At 35.5% G+C, this 14,974-nt stretch overlaps 1 protein-coding gene across 3 annotated transcripts in view; it reads left to right on the top strand.

The window, feature by feature from the left end:
- htr4 (5-hydroxytryptamine receptor 4) overlaps positions 1 to 14,974 on the top strand; it is a 133,151-nt gene that overhangs the window by 48,098 nt on the left and 70,079 nt on the right. For all 3 annotated transcript variants that reach the window (XM_055030817.1, XM_055030818.1, XM_055030816.1), the window contains exon 3: positions 13,352 to 13,465. In XM_055030817.1, the coding sequence (XP_054886792.1) occupies positions 13,352 to 13,465 (114 nt within the window). The remainder of the gene's footprint in view (positions 1 to 13,351; positions 13,466 to 14,974) is intronic.

Here is a 14,974-nt window from a genome sequence, read left to right on the forward strand (position 1 = left end):
GTGTAAATATAACAAAGTTGGATACCTATTCACTGAATGTGCTGCTGGGATTCAGTGAAGTTTGTCAGTTAATAAAATACCATGTTTATATATGAACCCAAACCTTCTAATTACTGCATTATGTGGATGATACAACATCCAGTAATTCCCTGCAGGTTTTCTCATAAAATCCCAGTATTTCCTGTGAGATACATTCATCATCCATCACCTCAAACACATCAGTTCTTTACTGATTTTCTGTCTGTACATTCAATTATAGTAGATTTACATCAATTTGTTGAATCTCCATTTGTGCTATTCAGTGTCTGTGCTTCCGTCTGCAGACCAAGGAGGCAACATTGTGCAGTGTCACTTTCATTCACAAACTCAATAAGTCATTTTGCAGCTGCTTACGTAATCTCAATAAGAAATCGTCAATACATGTAAAAAGCTTTGGTGGCTTTTGAGGCTTAGCATGCACATGCAGAAGAAAAAAAAGAAAAACAACAAGCAAACAGGAGGCAGTGGCTTTCTTTCTACTAAGGTTGGATCAGATCTGTGAAGCAAAGCATGCTAAACTCTCCAGTGACAAAACTGAAATCTGTCATGCCAGCAGATCTGTTATCCTCCATAAACAGGGGGAGAGCCTGCAGGAGGTGCAGTGTGTCTGGATACTTTTCAGTCTGAGTGCTTCATTATACTCTGTTCCAACCGGTTTTCATTCATGCCTGACAAGGTGATTTATCCCACCTGTCACTGATAGTAATTCCAGGCACAAGCAGCTTCAGTCACCAGTTTTCTCCTCCTCTTCAGAGAGCAGCATGAAGCTTTAAAAAAATCTCTCAGGCCATTCACTCGCACATCCCATCTCTTGGCATCCTCTACAGAAAACAAAAAAATAATTATTGCAATAAACACATTTCTGATTTCATGTTTTACAAATAAATGAAATTGTGTTAAAAGATTGACATACTTGCAACAATTTATAACCGTTATTTAAACCAACAGCTTAAAAACAACATATTTCTTTCTGTGAGCAGAAATAACTGACCTGAAGTTATGACATTTCTTTTTCCATTGCTGACATTTGCTAATGTTAGCCTCTAAGCCCCTGCAGTCTCAAGGTGCCCTGCTCCCATGCTGATCTCACTTAGGTTTTTACAATCTAGACTATTTCCAAATGTAAAGTAGTTTCCTAACCAACAGAATTTTATTAGTTTAGAAATGGCATTAAGTGGCCCTTCTTCACATTATGCATTCCAGAAGTAGTGGTAGTTTTTTCCAATTTTGTGTGTCTGTTTTAAATAGACGAGAACCATTGTACTGTGCAGTGACATTGTGAAAAGGTCAGTTTTGAATGTTAAATGCATGACTGTAAAAAACAGTTCTTCTAGACTGTTGGTGTCTGGGTCCAAAATAAGCATAAGCAAAAGGTAATAAAAAAACTTACCTATGGAAAAACGTAAACATTTTTACCAAGATCAAAAAACCTCAACATGAACCAGAACCTTTTTATTTTAACTGTGTTGTATCCATCAGTTTTCTGAAAATCAGTGATCCAACCTAAATAAAACCACAGTAGAACTATAGTTCTGAGAAAATAAGAATAACATTCTCTGCAGTTACCCTTTTTATTTTAAATTGCTGGAATTTGTAACGTTTGTGTTTATATACTGTAAATATTATAATTAATTTGATTATTGGTCAAGCATAAATTAGGTGATTACTAAAGCTCATTATGAGCCTCATTAAGTGGGAAGAACTTAGGTTTTGCCAGATAACTCTTCAAACTAATGACTGAGCTCCACAGATAGTGATGCAGCAATAAAACATACTCATTTTTATATAAAATATCAACTCACACTTTTCCTTTGTGTTACCATGTCCAAATTATTCACAGATGGCAAACTGTCTTTCTTCACTTTTGCTCATAATAATAAAATATGACAGGTCTAAATGAGCATGTTTGTTTTTGCCTCTAATTTGTCATTTTACCGTTCTGGGATCCAGTCTCCTCATGTGCTACACATGTGTTGCGCTAACAAAGCAGCATTTTGTTCTGGCAAAAGGTGCACACTCCAATCTTTTTCCTGGCAGATGTCTCCTCTTTAATGTGGTGAAAAGTTAGCTTTATTTCTGCTGAGTAGGTGGAAACCTGCACCTTGGATCAGACTGCACTCTGAAGCTCTGAATGATCCATCCAGATTTCTCAGTTAGAAGTAAAAATGAATTATTTCTGGTGCAAACATGAGCAGATTCTTGCATTGCAGTTTCTTTTATAAACTTTATAAATCTGTGAACATCACTGTCGTGTGAACACTTGGAAATTCCCTACACAATAAAAAGCAACAAAGATGATGCTCGAGTACATTGCTTAATATTAAAATAATTATTAATCCACCTCAGCAGTTATTTTTAAAATTAAGATTTTGATATTAGAAAATATAACTTTTTTTAAGTAGAGCAGTGGAGACTCTGTTGCCTTATTAATGGACTAAGTAGACTTTCAGATTTAAAATGAACATTTTTGCTAATTTGTAGTCCACCCTTTTTCATCCATGTTTGTCCAGTCACCTGTTTGCCATAGTTTACTTAGGAAAAGTATTTAGTCATGGAAAGAAAAGCTAAAACAGTCCAAAACCTTGTGGTTTGCATGATCTAAAATTTTCATGGGAATGACAAATATTGACAACATAATTATTTTATTGAAAATAGAAAAGCAATAATAATTTTTTAAAGCTCCCAAAAATATGAAGTATTTCATATTTTATTGTAGCATTATTTATGAAAGCTACTCAACATGTAGCTTTCCAACTAATGTTTTCATATGAATTACCCTAATATGATTGATGCATGATGAGTGTTGTTTATGATTCTTCCAATCAATGACAATTTGAGTACCCTTATTGTTGGTGCTGAACAGAAATAGGTGGGGTTACAGCAGCACTACATATGCTTCACCCAACCATATAAACTTAAATCCTTTACTGTCATTTTGTAGTAACTCTAAATTAAATAGTGAATTAAACTTACTATAGTGAGTAAGTTTTTAAGCTTCACCTCCACTGTAATAAAACCCAACTATGCCACTATAGTGGTAACAGATTCATGTCTAATTGCATAGTATTGCACTATCTTGTTAAGAAATAGTAAAAAAAAAAAAAAAAAAAAAAACACAAGTTCAAAGTATAAGTCAGTGCGAGTCACTCGGAGCTCATCAGCCTCCAGCCATGACTGTGCTGTATACTTCTGTCTCTGAGGACCTGTCAAAACAATCAGTGAAAGACTGGGAGTTTTATTTTCCTTTCAGATTTTGCTTCCCCGTTTAATTAAAATTTCCTTTTTTCCCAATCAAAAAATTGTTGGTTAAATACTGAAAATATATTTATTTTTTTTTTAAATAAAGATAATAGAACTTTTATAGACATATGTGCATGTGGCATGTTTGTTTATTTTTTGTTTTACTCAAAACCGATACATCTTTGGCTCCCATGCACATATGGGTGTATGTGCATGGGTGCAAATTGCATTTACTGAATCAAACGTTACTTTGAACTATGTTGCAATCAGAAAATTATTACAGAAATACAGAATTATTCGAAACTTGGTGATCAGATAAAAAAGCCAAAAATTGCCATTGGCCACGTCATCCATTACTGGTGCATCTTTAATTGGTGGACATTCAATCTGGAGCTTAAAGTTGACAGAAAATGTTTTTCTATCTCCCTACAACAGCAATGTCTTCATCTGCAGAGAATATTTCCAGCCACTCACTGATTTGAAAGCTTACACTGTGTATTGATTATGTACTTTCATTAATCATCATCTCTACTGCAGAGTTTGCTGTGGTTTATTGCTGACTGAGCTATTGGTTGATATGATTAGTGGCTTGGGTGCATTGAAAGAGATGGATAAATTATGCCAGAAGCAGCTGGTGCATCGACCTTGTGGTTAAACATTTGTTTGTCAATAAGGCCACTGATGGTGCAGCAGCTTTCTTTTGTTATAGGGTGCCTACTGTTCTGCTGACATAAAATTATTTTGATATAATGTTTAAACTGGTGCTCATATAACAGTGAATAAATTAATTGCATATAATTTTTTGTTTGCAATGTAACAAAATGTGCAAAACTTAAAGGAGAGTACATACTTCCGCTTGGCACTATGAATGTGTTTGAGGCTTGACTACAGCTTAATTAACAAAAGTACATTTGTCCCAATTCAGTGGGCAGATTTGGTTTATATGCACTCTGGCCCCTGCAGGTTCACCATGAGAGGGATGAGAAGTTCACACTTTGCCTTTGTGGCTTAGCAGCAGGAATGCATGCTCTCTGCAGGTGGTGCAGCTGCTTTCATTGATTATTGGGACAAAACTGGGTTGTTGCACGCTGAGAGTAAATGCATCGTGTCTGTGATGTGCTCAGATCCCCAAAATTCACCTATTTCCCCTTATCTTTACAAGCACTGTGATAGTGACTCAGATTACAAGCACGCATGCTTTTTTGTTGCCTAACAGCGAATAAAAAGAAAATTATCACTGCATATTTTGTAGGGAAGAAAAAAAAAAGATGTACTAAAAGTTTGTGTTCCTGACGATGCAATGTGTCTGCATTAGTAGTTAAAGGAAAGCAACTTACAGACCTTAAAGAAATAGATTGAAATATGTTACAATGATTGTGTTAAAAACACAGGACAAACTATAACATTGATAACATTAATAGCATTGATGTCCACAATAAAAACCTTGGGGTTTTCATATTTAAAAATGTTTCTTTGTTAGTGGCTCCATTTCCACTGACAGTAAAACTGCTCAATTTGGAATTATGAGAAATAAATTTGAGACAAACCAGTTTTGAAAAAAGCTTGGGTTTTTGCAATAGGATGAGGTGTCTTTTTGGATGTTTCAAAATAACTGTATTTCAAAAAAACTGTAATGGAAAAACGCTACCCTTAACTAGCTGTGGTTTGTGTGGAGCATAAAGTCAGGAGGAAGGTGCCTAACACCTGGGATAAGCTACCTGTGCATTTTAGTCTATTTAGCGTACTCGTCAATTTCAACTTGATGCTTTAGCAGTTTTGACAAAACCAACAGGAGATTTACTGGACGTTTTATTTACTATGATGCACATATATAGTTGCATTGACCTTTCCTAAAATGACCTGTGTGTACACATTCTGCAAATCAGCAAGTGCAGGTGTGACCATCATTTAGACTTGGTCAAAACATGTTGCCTGGCAGCCAACAGCGCCACATTTTTTCCCCCAGTAGAGATCGAGAGAGATTACTAAATCCACAAATTTCTCACTCTCAATTTTTTAGTAGGGAAAAAGTTTCCCTACTAAATTTTTTTAGTAAGGAAATTTGAAGAAGGTCTGAGCTTTTCAAATCATGTTTGACTGCAAATAATATTTCTCTGTTTATCTGACTTTTAAACATATGATTGATGGAAAGCAAAACTGGGTTTTGATTCTTGGTTCTAATTAAAAACAGACTGAAGTGCCATCAGTAATGGAGAAAAAAAAAGAAATTTTGCTATTTTATCAAATACATTGAACATGAAAAAAAATAGTACTTTACCTTTACTGTATAGTCTTTCTCTTTAATGTCATTAGAGAGACAAAGAAGACAAGTCAAGTATAGAACATTTAAAAAAAAGAAGAAAGAAGTTACTTGGTAATGAAATGAAAGTATTGGAAGGGAAAAGATTGTACTGTCCTGGACTGAATGTGTTAATACAGGCTCTGCATCAAACCTGAGATTTGGCCCCAGGTGCAAACAATTTTCAGAATTCCCCTGCCGTATCAAAAGGCAATGCCAGCATCAGGACGAAGCAAGTGCATGACTGATAATTAAGGAAAATGGATGCTCTAATTGGATGAAACCAAACTTATATTGAGCTGTCTGAAGATTGTTTCCTAGACTTTGGGATGTGCATGTGTTTGTTGGAAGCTGCCAGAACAATGCTGAGTGCCTTCAGGTATGAAGATAATTAGGCTAAAATGACTCGCAGCGTTTCTTAATCCACTTTAGCTAGCAATCCTCGCAGTGTTCAGTCACTAATCTGAGTTTAAATTGTGCCGTGAATTGATCAGTAATTCTTAGAAACAGGAATCAGCTCTTGCTGCTTGTTTCCCTTCTGTATTTTAAGTCTGACTAACAATTATTTGTCTTACATGCATGTCTTTAGGTTTTACTACACTATCAAAATGTTGTGGCTAACAGTTACCAGGAAATAAAAAACTCCCAAAAACCACATGAACCAAAAAAAGCAAAGATGATACTCTGGATTTTCAAATAAGCGAATTTTGGCTTGAGATCCTGTTCACCACAAACTGGATCAGTTGCACCAGGAATAAGCTTGACTTTGTACTGTGTGCAGACACAAAATTGTTCATTATGATGTCTTCATGTTGAAAGCAACAGGTCTAAATGACTTTTTGCTGAATAATTTCACAAGGCACATGGAGAGAGGGGTCAAAAGTAACATTGTTTCTCAGATAATCACTTCTTATGCTGTTAGGTTAAACCTAGCCTGTTACTAAAGATAGGAACTTACTCAAATGTTCAAGTTTTTTAGACTCAGACCACACTCTGAGGTTAAAGATTTTATATAGTTTTTAAAATGTTTCAAATACTCATAAAAGCTCAAGCTTTAAAAGATATTCTAACTACCATTATTATCAAGAGTTCTGCTTGCATTGAAGGTTAAAAAACACCAGTGCTGGTGCTTCTCTTTCAGTAAGAATAGAAAAGTAATGGCATGTAATTTTAAGATTCTCTCAGGTAAAACAATAATTACCAGTCATAATTGTAATGAGTCCTTTAAGTGATAATGATAATAGAATAACAAATGCAGCAACAAAATAGATGATGCTCAGAAAGGGTGAAACTTTACTGACTGTCAGCTCACTTTAAGCTGTGAACTCGAGTGATCAAACTGCAAATATTGCAGTTCTTACTTAAAATTTCATTGTGTTTTATAGTGTGTCCTTAATATTTATAATCATTGATTTTTTTTTTTTTTTTTTTTTTTATATTTTCAGTTTGGTCGTTTGTCTGACTTTTGCTGTGAGAAATTTCCTCATAAGGAAAAGTTTGCTGTATTATAACATTGCAAGCTGATGATTAGTCAGTAAACAGGCTGTGGATGTAAAGTTACTGGCATCCCTGCTGTTGCTATGGTTTTCCACAGTTTAATTTGACTCAGCTTCAGATTTAGACCCTGGAAGAACCCGACCGAGCGTTCTGGTGAATTTTAGCAAGACGCCTTGAAGCCAATCAGCTAAAAGAGGCATATCCACCTCGATGTTTAAGCAACGAGAGCTCTCGTCACGAATCTGACAGTTGATTAAAACTCAGTCCAATCACCTGAGATTTGACTTTGATGTATGGGGGCTGACTTCATAAAATCTGCGCTTTCACCAGAACTGAATAAGTGAGCTGAAATTTGCATAAAGCAGAATTGGTAAAAAATAAAACATCTCACATGGAGATGCATGGAGGAAAAGGACTAATAAGGTCCACTTTTATCAGCTGTTGTCTCTGTCAGTTTATATTATGAGCCATGATTTACATTTGTGACCTGCTGACATGGAAGAGTTAACAATCTAAATGCATACGCCTTTTTGATATACGCTTATGTTGGTCCTGTTTTGTCACAGTCGAGGTTTGAGTGACATGCAGCAGTGCATCAAAATGTCTTTGACAGGCAGATGTCTTGTGTGCTGTTGTGGCTGACTGATTGCAGTTGATTGATTGTGATTGCACCACTTTTGTAAACATTTCATCTCCAGTTCATTTCATGCAGGTGCTGTTTGCCTCATTTTCAGTTTTTCAAAATTACCTTTTTTCTCCATTTTCTTGATTATGTAATTTTTCACGTACTGCTTAAGTATGCAAAAAAATCATATATATATATATATTATATATATATATATGCATTTATTCAGCTCCCTGAAATTGATCCAAAGGCATTTTCTTCAGTATTGGAATAAAATACTTTGACAGTGAACTTTGTGAAACACATGAGACACATTTGAAGTAAAGACTTGTCTTTTGCACAAAAAATTGCAAGCACAATGTGCGTGCTCAGGTGCTTCATACCATGCTGCCAGCGCTCTCCTGCACAACCACATACTGTGAACACTCCTGTCAGAGGGGAGGTAAAGATAACAAAACATAATTGGAGCAGAACTCCAAGTTTGACCTGCCATGTCAGGATCTGAAAACTGAAGTAAACTTTGGCTGCAAGTCATGTGCTCTAAAAGGGGCTGTCACAGCAAAGAAAATAATCTTCTGGGACAGAAAAAACACAGCCCACTTATTGAGGAAATTCTAAGACCAAAAGGGAAACTTCATCATGAGTAAAACATCTTGTCAAACCAGACAAGACCAGCTGAAAACATGTCTAATTTGTATTGCCAAATGTCAAAGATGGTGGATTTTTTTTTTGTCTCTGTAGTCATCTCAGCTTAACATCTTTTATAGTGTTTATTTTCCTGTCCTGTTCAGTGACAGAAATAATCTCTTTCTGAAGCCCTGAGGGTTTAGGTGATTACAGCTGTACAAAAACACTTAATTTATAACACAGTGGCAGAAAACTTTGTAGATATGTGGTTTAGTTCAGCAATCACAGACTGCATTTTTGATCATTATTGTAAGATTATTTTGTTCATAGCTTAGATGTCAATTTTAGTCACTAGATGTCAAATTCAGTGACTCTAAAACTCCATTAAAGTCAAAGCCTCCTGTCCAGGCATTGTTAGTTTTTGAATGAGCATACGCTAACTTGTTAAACGTCTCTGTACTCTGATGGTTTTACTTTTGTAAATAAAAAAGAGATCCTTTGTTGACTTAGTCACATGCATCCACCATTCAGTTTTACTCCAAAGCTCTCCAACATAATTATTTCTCCTATTTGGCTTCAACTTTCCTTCCATTATGGTTTTAGGCAGCAGGAGTCTGTTGTGCCCCTGTCTGCTACGCCAACACATTTTCCCTGTTTCTGTTGATGATAAACAATATTTGATACCAGTTTGAACAATACCAATGGCCTCTGGTGCTCGTCTGCACAATAGAGCACTTGTCTTTGCCTGCTGAGAGAGAACGCCAATGGACAGGCAGCTGTTGTTTGCAATTACGGAGTCCCACTGAGGCCTTCAAAATATTTTTTTTTCTGTTAAATTTAACTGTAGAATTTGAAGGCTTTCTACACATATGAAATGTGCTGTGAATGAGCATCCTTGAAAAAGCAAACAAACTGAAAAAAGTCAGAGTTTAGCTGAGGAGAAGACATGTATTTAATTTAAATAACAAAAACAACAAAGTGTATTCTGATAGTCTTCTTTGATGAAGAGTTCTTTTGATTGTTTCAACTGAATAAGGATTACATGGTGTTATGCTCATACTCAACTTCAATGAGATGAACATTTACTTTTCATTATTTTGTAAAGAAGATAATACATAAAAAAGAAAAATCTGCATTTATGAAAAAATTCTGACAGTTTGGCTTTCTAACAGGAGGTAAATAAATATATAAAGATAAAGCTGAAGTTTTTAAATTTGTTGTTAACTGTTTCCCATTCATTTTCTGTTGGAAAATTAACAGAGCAGAATTAATTAGTCGTGGTGAGTTCAAGAGAGGACGCCAGTGCACATTCAGGTCAGGGTACACAAACAAAAGTGTCTTCATTTAAAGAAAAAGTATTATAAGTGGTCAGACTTCAATGAAACAGAAAATGGGAGATAAACATAATTTTCCTGAAGTTGTTGTGTCCTCAGTTGAACATCTGAAGGGACGTTAAATAAGGCATTTAAATGATGTATCAGTGCTGGATGTTGCACATTAAGGCACATGGCACATTAAGGTCCATGTGCACTCAGGAAGACCAAAAGCAGAGTGAGAAAAGTACTCTGTTTTAATTCATGCTCTCTGGACCAGATGCACTCAGTAAAGATTGGAACATTTTCACAAATACAGCCTGCAATGGTGACAGTTTTGTAGAGGTGGGAATACGTAGGGACTGACAGTTTCCGCAATCAGCTCACCTTTGATGATTCAGAATGCTGGATCACTATGGTAATTCTGTCAGTCATGTAATTTCTTCTGCCTCACAGAAAGGTAGTTTCAGAACAACTGGGACCATGACAGAATTTGGCCCAGAGAGACTGGGTGTCAGTCATTATAGTCACTGCTCTTTGGGTCTAATCAGTGTCTGACGATAATGGAACGTGTCTCCAGAGAGTTTCTGTGAAAACTTTGAATAAAAAATTCATTCTGAACCAGTGAGGGCAGCTAAGTCAGCAGGATCTTAAAATAATAATTATAATAAAAAAAGAAAACAATTTTTTGTCTTTATTTAAAAGGCATTTTCCTCTTTTGCACTGCATGTTTGTCACTCTTCAGTGTTTCACAGCATCAAACCAAATATTAGTCAAAGACTACACAAATAAAAAAATGCAGTTAGTTTTTAAATTTAATTTTGCTTTCTGGCAAAATGATAATAAAGGAATTCTGAATGTGATTTATTTAAAAATTGCATGTTGTGTTTACTCGGGTTGTCTTTAAATTGGTTTAATGTACTGAAATCGTAAAATTTGACAAACATGCAAAAAAAAAAGGAATCAGGAAGGAGTCAAACTTTTTTTATATAATTTAGATTATTCACCTTTGTTTAAAAAGAAAAAAAAACTTTTGACAAAACATTGAAATACATTAAAGTCCTTTAAACCTTGTAAAAAAAAAATAGCAGTTATTGTCCCAGTGAATCTACCAGCTCCATTGTGTGTCTGGGGGCCTAGTTAAGGTTTCTGCCTGCTGATTGCACAGCAAATCAAAACTTAGCTACAGGTCAAAAGGTCGGCTATGGGCTTGAGAATTACCTTTCTCTGTGCCTGTGAATGTTTACATTTGGCCATGCTCACTGAAAAAGGTTGTAAGTTTATGCGACACTTATGTAAAGAGTTGTTATTTCACATCTGGGAATTCAGTTTAAATCTTATCATATAATTTAAAATTATAAATAATAGAATAAATAGGAAACTGCTTCTTTAGTCATACATGGATTAAGGTCAGTTGTGATATCAGAATCATTGTGGCGAAAAACAATAAATTTAAACTGATACTACTTTCTTACAGTTATTTTTTAGATTTGTACATATTTCTGTAGAGCTCGACTGAAATGAATGAAAACTCTAATTACTTTGAGAAAAAAAATTAAAATGGCTTATTTGAGTCTTATAAAATATTTAATCTTACTGTGTTTTGCTCTGTGTGATCAGAACTCCATAGTCAGTTTGTCCTTTTACTTAGGAGGCTGTCCTTTCAAACTTTCCTCAAACTCCCTAAGTTTTGTTAATCTTTGTAAACAAAGTTTTATTATTTTCCAAATTGTTGAAAATACAAGACAATTTGGAAATTAGTATCTTTAAGTGTTGAATTAACAGAATGTAATGTAGAGGTGACCAGCGTGAACGCTTCCTCTCCTCCGATTACTGCTAGTGATAGACATCTGAATCTCCCAACGTTTCAGAAGTTTTAGATTAAAGTTATCTGGGTAAATAATGATCAACCTAAGCTTTGAGATACTTCATACTCACCATCTGCAGCTTCTGGATCTTACTGATTTGTCATCAAACCCAACATACTTTTGTACGTAAAAGTAGGTTTAAACTATATGCTTCACATCACCATTTCCATCACATTCAAAGGTAGATGCTGCTACAATGACGTGGCTATCTGAGTCAGTTATCCAAGTCTCATTCAGAAGGAATGCTACGCTTTGTGTCCTGCAAATTTAAGATCAAAGAATATGACTGGCTTTATTGAGCCTGTGTCTTCCTTTTTCAGTAATAATACATATGCTGAGAAGCTGTCAGAGTTCCCATTTGATCTGATTAGTGAGTTGCAAACACTGATCAAAGAACAAGCCTCATTTGCATGTGATCACTTCAGCTTTGAACTTTAGATGCTGAGAGTCAAATAATTTGGCAGACAGGGATCCGGCACGAGTTCTGTACCCAATTGGGAGCTAAATTAGCATAACACAGTCGACACTGAGACAACATACAATCCACAAAGACATTGTTCCATCAATTCTGGCTTTTTTTTTTTTGGGTGTTTGTTTGTGCAGGCTTGTAACATAAATACATATAAAATACTTAATAGAGACATTCTGACTCTTGCTGTTTATTACTTCAGAAATATATGTATTTATTGGGTTTTTTTTAATCACTGTCACAGTTCACAGTTCTTGTTTCCTGTCAAGTCTTTAAGTGCTACAGATGGCAACCCTCAGGAGAATTACTTTAATGCATTACCAATGTCAAACAAGTCTCTGATTAAACACGCCATTTAAATAGACCTCTTACTCCAAGCAGATCCCTCTGTGAGCTTTGATTCATACCAGATTTTTTACTGCACCTTCAAATGTCTTAAGCCAGGCCAACGTTATACCCATAGTTACAAATACTACTTCTGCATTTATTTGTTTTTGGGGGGAAATGAAAAAGAATATTATATCTGGCCTGCTTCCCTGGCATAGTAACCAAGTAGGTAGACCTTTCTCTTTGACAAATGTTTATTTTATAGTGACCTTGCGTGGTCTGAAACTACATTATATAGCTGTTCAAAAACAATCTTGTTTTTGAACATTTTTGTGTCATTATTAAGCTTGACTTTAACAGCAGATGTTTGATTTACATGTGTACAACCTCCAAAAAAAGTTTCCTTTATAGTAATGGTAAATGTCATGTACATGTATAATGTTTTATTAAGTTTGGAAGAACCCATAGAGATTCACACTATGTCCATTGATGCTCCCAATGATGAATACATAAACATTTACCTATGGCATTTAGAAACTTGCTGTAGTTTTTTTTTCCACAGACTTCTTGCACATTAGGTTTTGTGTAAAATCTTTCTAAAAATGCTTTCCCCAAATGTCACAGATGAGAGTTTTGATTGCCAAACCATTCCAAGCTGACTTTCCTGCAGGTGTCTCTGATTTCGTCTTTTTCTCAGGTGAAGCTGCTATAGCAACTAATGCTGCCACATCTGTTTACATCTCAATTTATTACTAATCAAGCACAAATGTGAAACCTATTACTCTTAGTGGTATTAAACTTTGAGTGCTTATGTAGGCGGAAGCAATCAGTAAGAGCAGAATAGCAGACTTTACTTGAATAAACATGTTTCTCTCACTACACATGATAGCAAATCACAAAAACACCATTTTTTTGTCTTCACATATTTTTTATTATTTTTACTTGCCTAAGTGCAGCCAAAATAAACAAATTTCCTTCTCCGTATTTTACAAACAGTGTTGTCACTTTCGGCATGTTAAATAATGTGGGTTTTTCTGTGGTTTTCAGTGACAGCATGCCAAAGCGGATAGCACTCATCTGCTTCCTGTCTCTGGTCATGCTGATGAGCGTCTTGGGAAACCTCCTGGTTATGGTGGCCGTCTGCAAAGACAGACAACTCAGGTGGGTTTGCGCTTTATCACCTTCTCATGTAAAAATTACCCAGGTTTGATTGTTTATTTGATACAATCTTGTTTCTATATAGTAGATATACTCTAAGGGAAATCAGGAAGCTCCTTTCTCTTTCCCATTCATTACTTTCCATGTTACTTTTTGTAACAAGGCATCTCTTGTGTACAGTTAGTTTTTGATCCCACCTAAGACAAACATCTGGAATATTACTTGCAAAACTTTTGCTTTTAATGTTTGCTTTTTAAGGAGATGAAAAGCTGAGAAAAATTGTTTTTATATGAAACACTTTTGCGTTTCAAATAAAGATTTTCTTTAAACATTGAGGACAAATCTCGCCAGGGTTTACTTGAGGCAGAAAAATAAATTGACTTCTATTGTGGACAAAATGCATTACAACAAACTTGGTTCTGTAGTCTTTTCATTCAGATAAGAACCTCAAGCAGTGCGCGTGAAGCTGTAGTGACTGTGATAGAGCTAGCAGGCAGACCTCCTCACGTGGGAGCTGCTGTCACTGTGATCTCTGATTTTTTTTGTCCCTCACTCTCCTCCTGTCCTCTCTTCTCCTCTTGTCTTTTTTCTCTCTCATTCTCTCTCTCTCGCTTCCCGTCTTTGTCCTTTCTTATCTCATGACACCTGATAGCTCAGGGTGACCTCTGTCTCGTCATGTTGGCATGAAGGATTGTCTGTTTGCAGACGCACATTGAAAGATTGCAGGGAGGCCAGATGTTTGTATATTTGAACAATGAAATTCAGTTGAGTTTGAAATTCACTCATGCAGTGTGTATACAAAAGTGTTCATTTAAAACCATTAATTTAAAGTCACTGCTGTGTTGTCTCAGCTCCCTGTGGAGAAAATAATTATCCAGGGTCTTTGTTGCTCCCATCATCATTGCCCTACTGCCTGCTGGGAAATTTCAGGGCTACACACTTACACATATGATGCACATCTGCACAATAGGGTTGTCCCTTGGGTGAAGAGTCCTTACAAAAATAAAGCTGAACTCGGAGCATCTCATTAAGAACTGTCAAAATGTTCTTCAATGGTAAATAGGATTTACTGTTTCCCACCAAACATGCAACAGAAAAGCAATTGATTGTTGCAGAAGGAAGTCCCTTATTTACTCTTATCTTACTGTACTCTAATTTTACAACTTTTTAAGTATTTTATTTGAACGAGAAACAGGAGATTGTGCAAAGCTGTTAAGTGAAAGAAATTGACCCATCTTTTAATAAATGATAATCTAAAAATTGTAGCATGCAGCTTTTGTATTGTGGCATGTCTACAAGTGATTAATTTAATTTTGATATACAAATACAGATGTTCTACAAAGTTCTAATAGGTGAAATTTATGAAGTCCAAAATACATACCAGGCAGGTCAGGAATAAAGTTGTGAAGGAGTTTAAAACAGGATTGCTTAATAAAATAACATTCAAATATTTAAACATCTCATAGAGCACTGTTTAATCCACCATTTGAAAGTGGAAATGAGTGCAGTACA

The sequence above is a fragment of the Poeciliopsis prolifica genome, unplaced genomic scaffold, assembly GCF_027474105.1.
Source record: "Poeciliopsis prolifica strain line A6 unplaced genomic scaffold, Auburn_PproV2 SCAFFOLD006, whole genome shotgun sequence".
Lineage (NCBI taxonomy): Eukaryota > Metazoa > Chordata > Actinopteri > Cyprinodontiformes > Poeciliidae > Poeciliopsis > Poeciliopsis prolifica.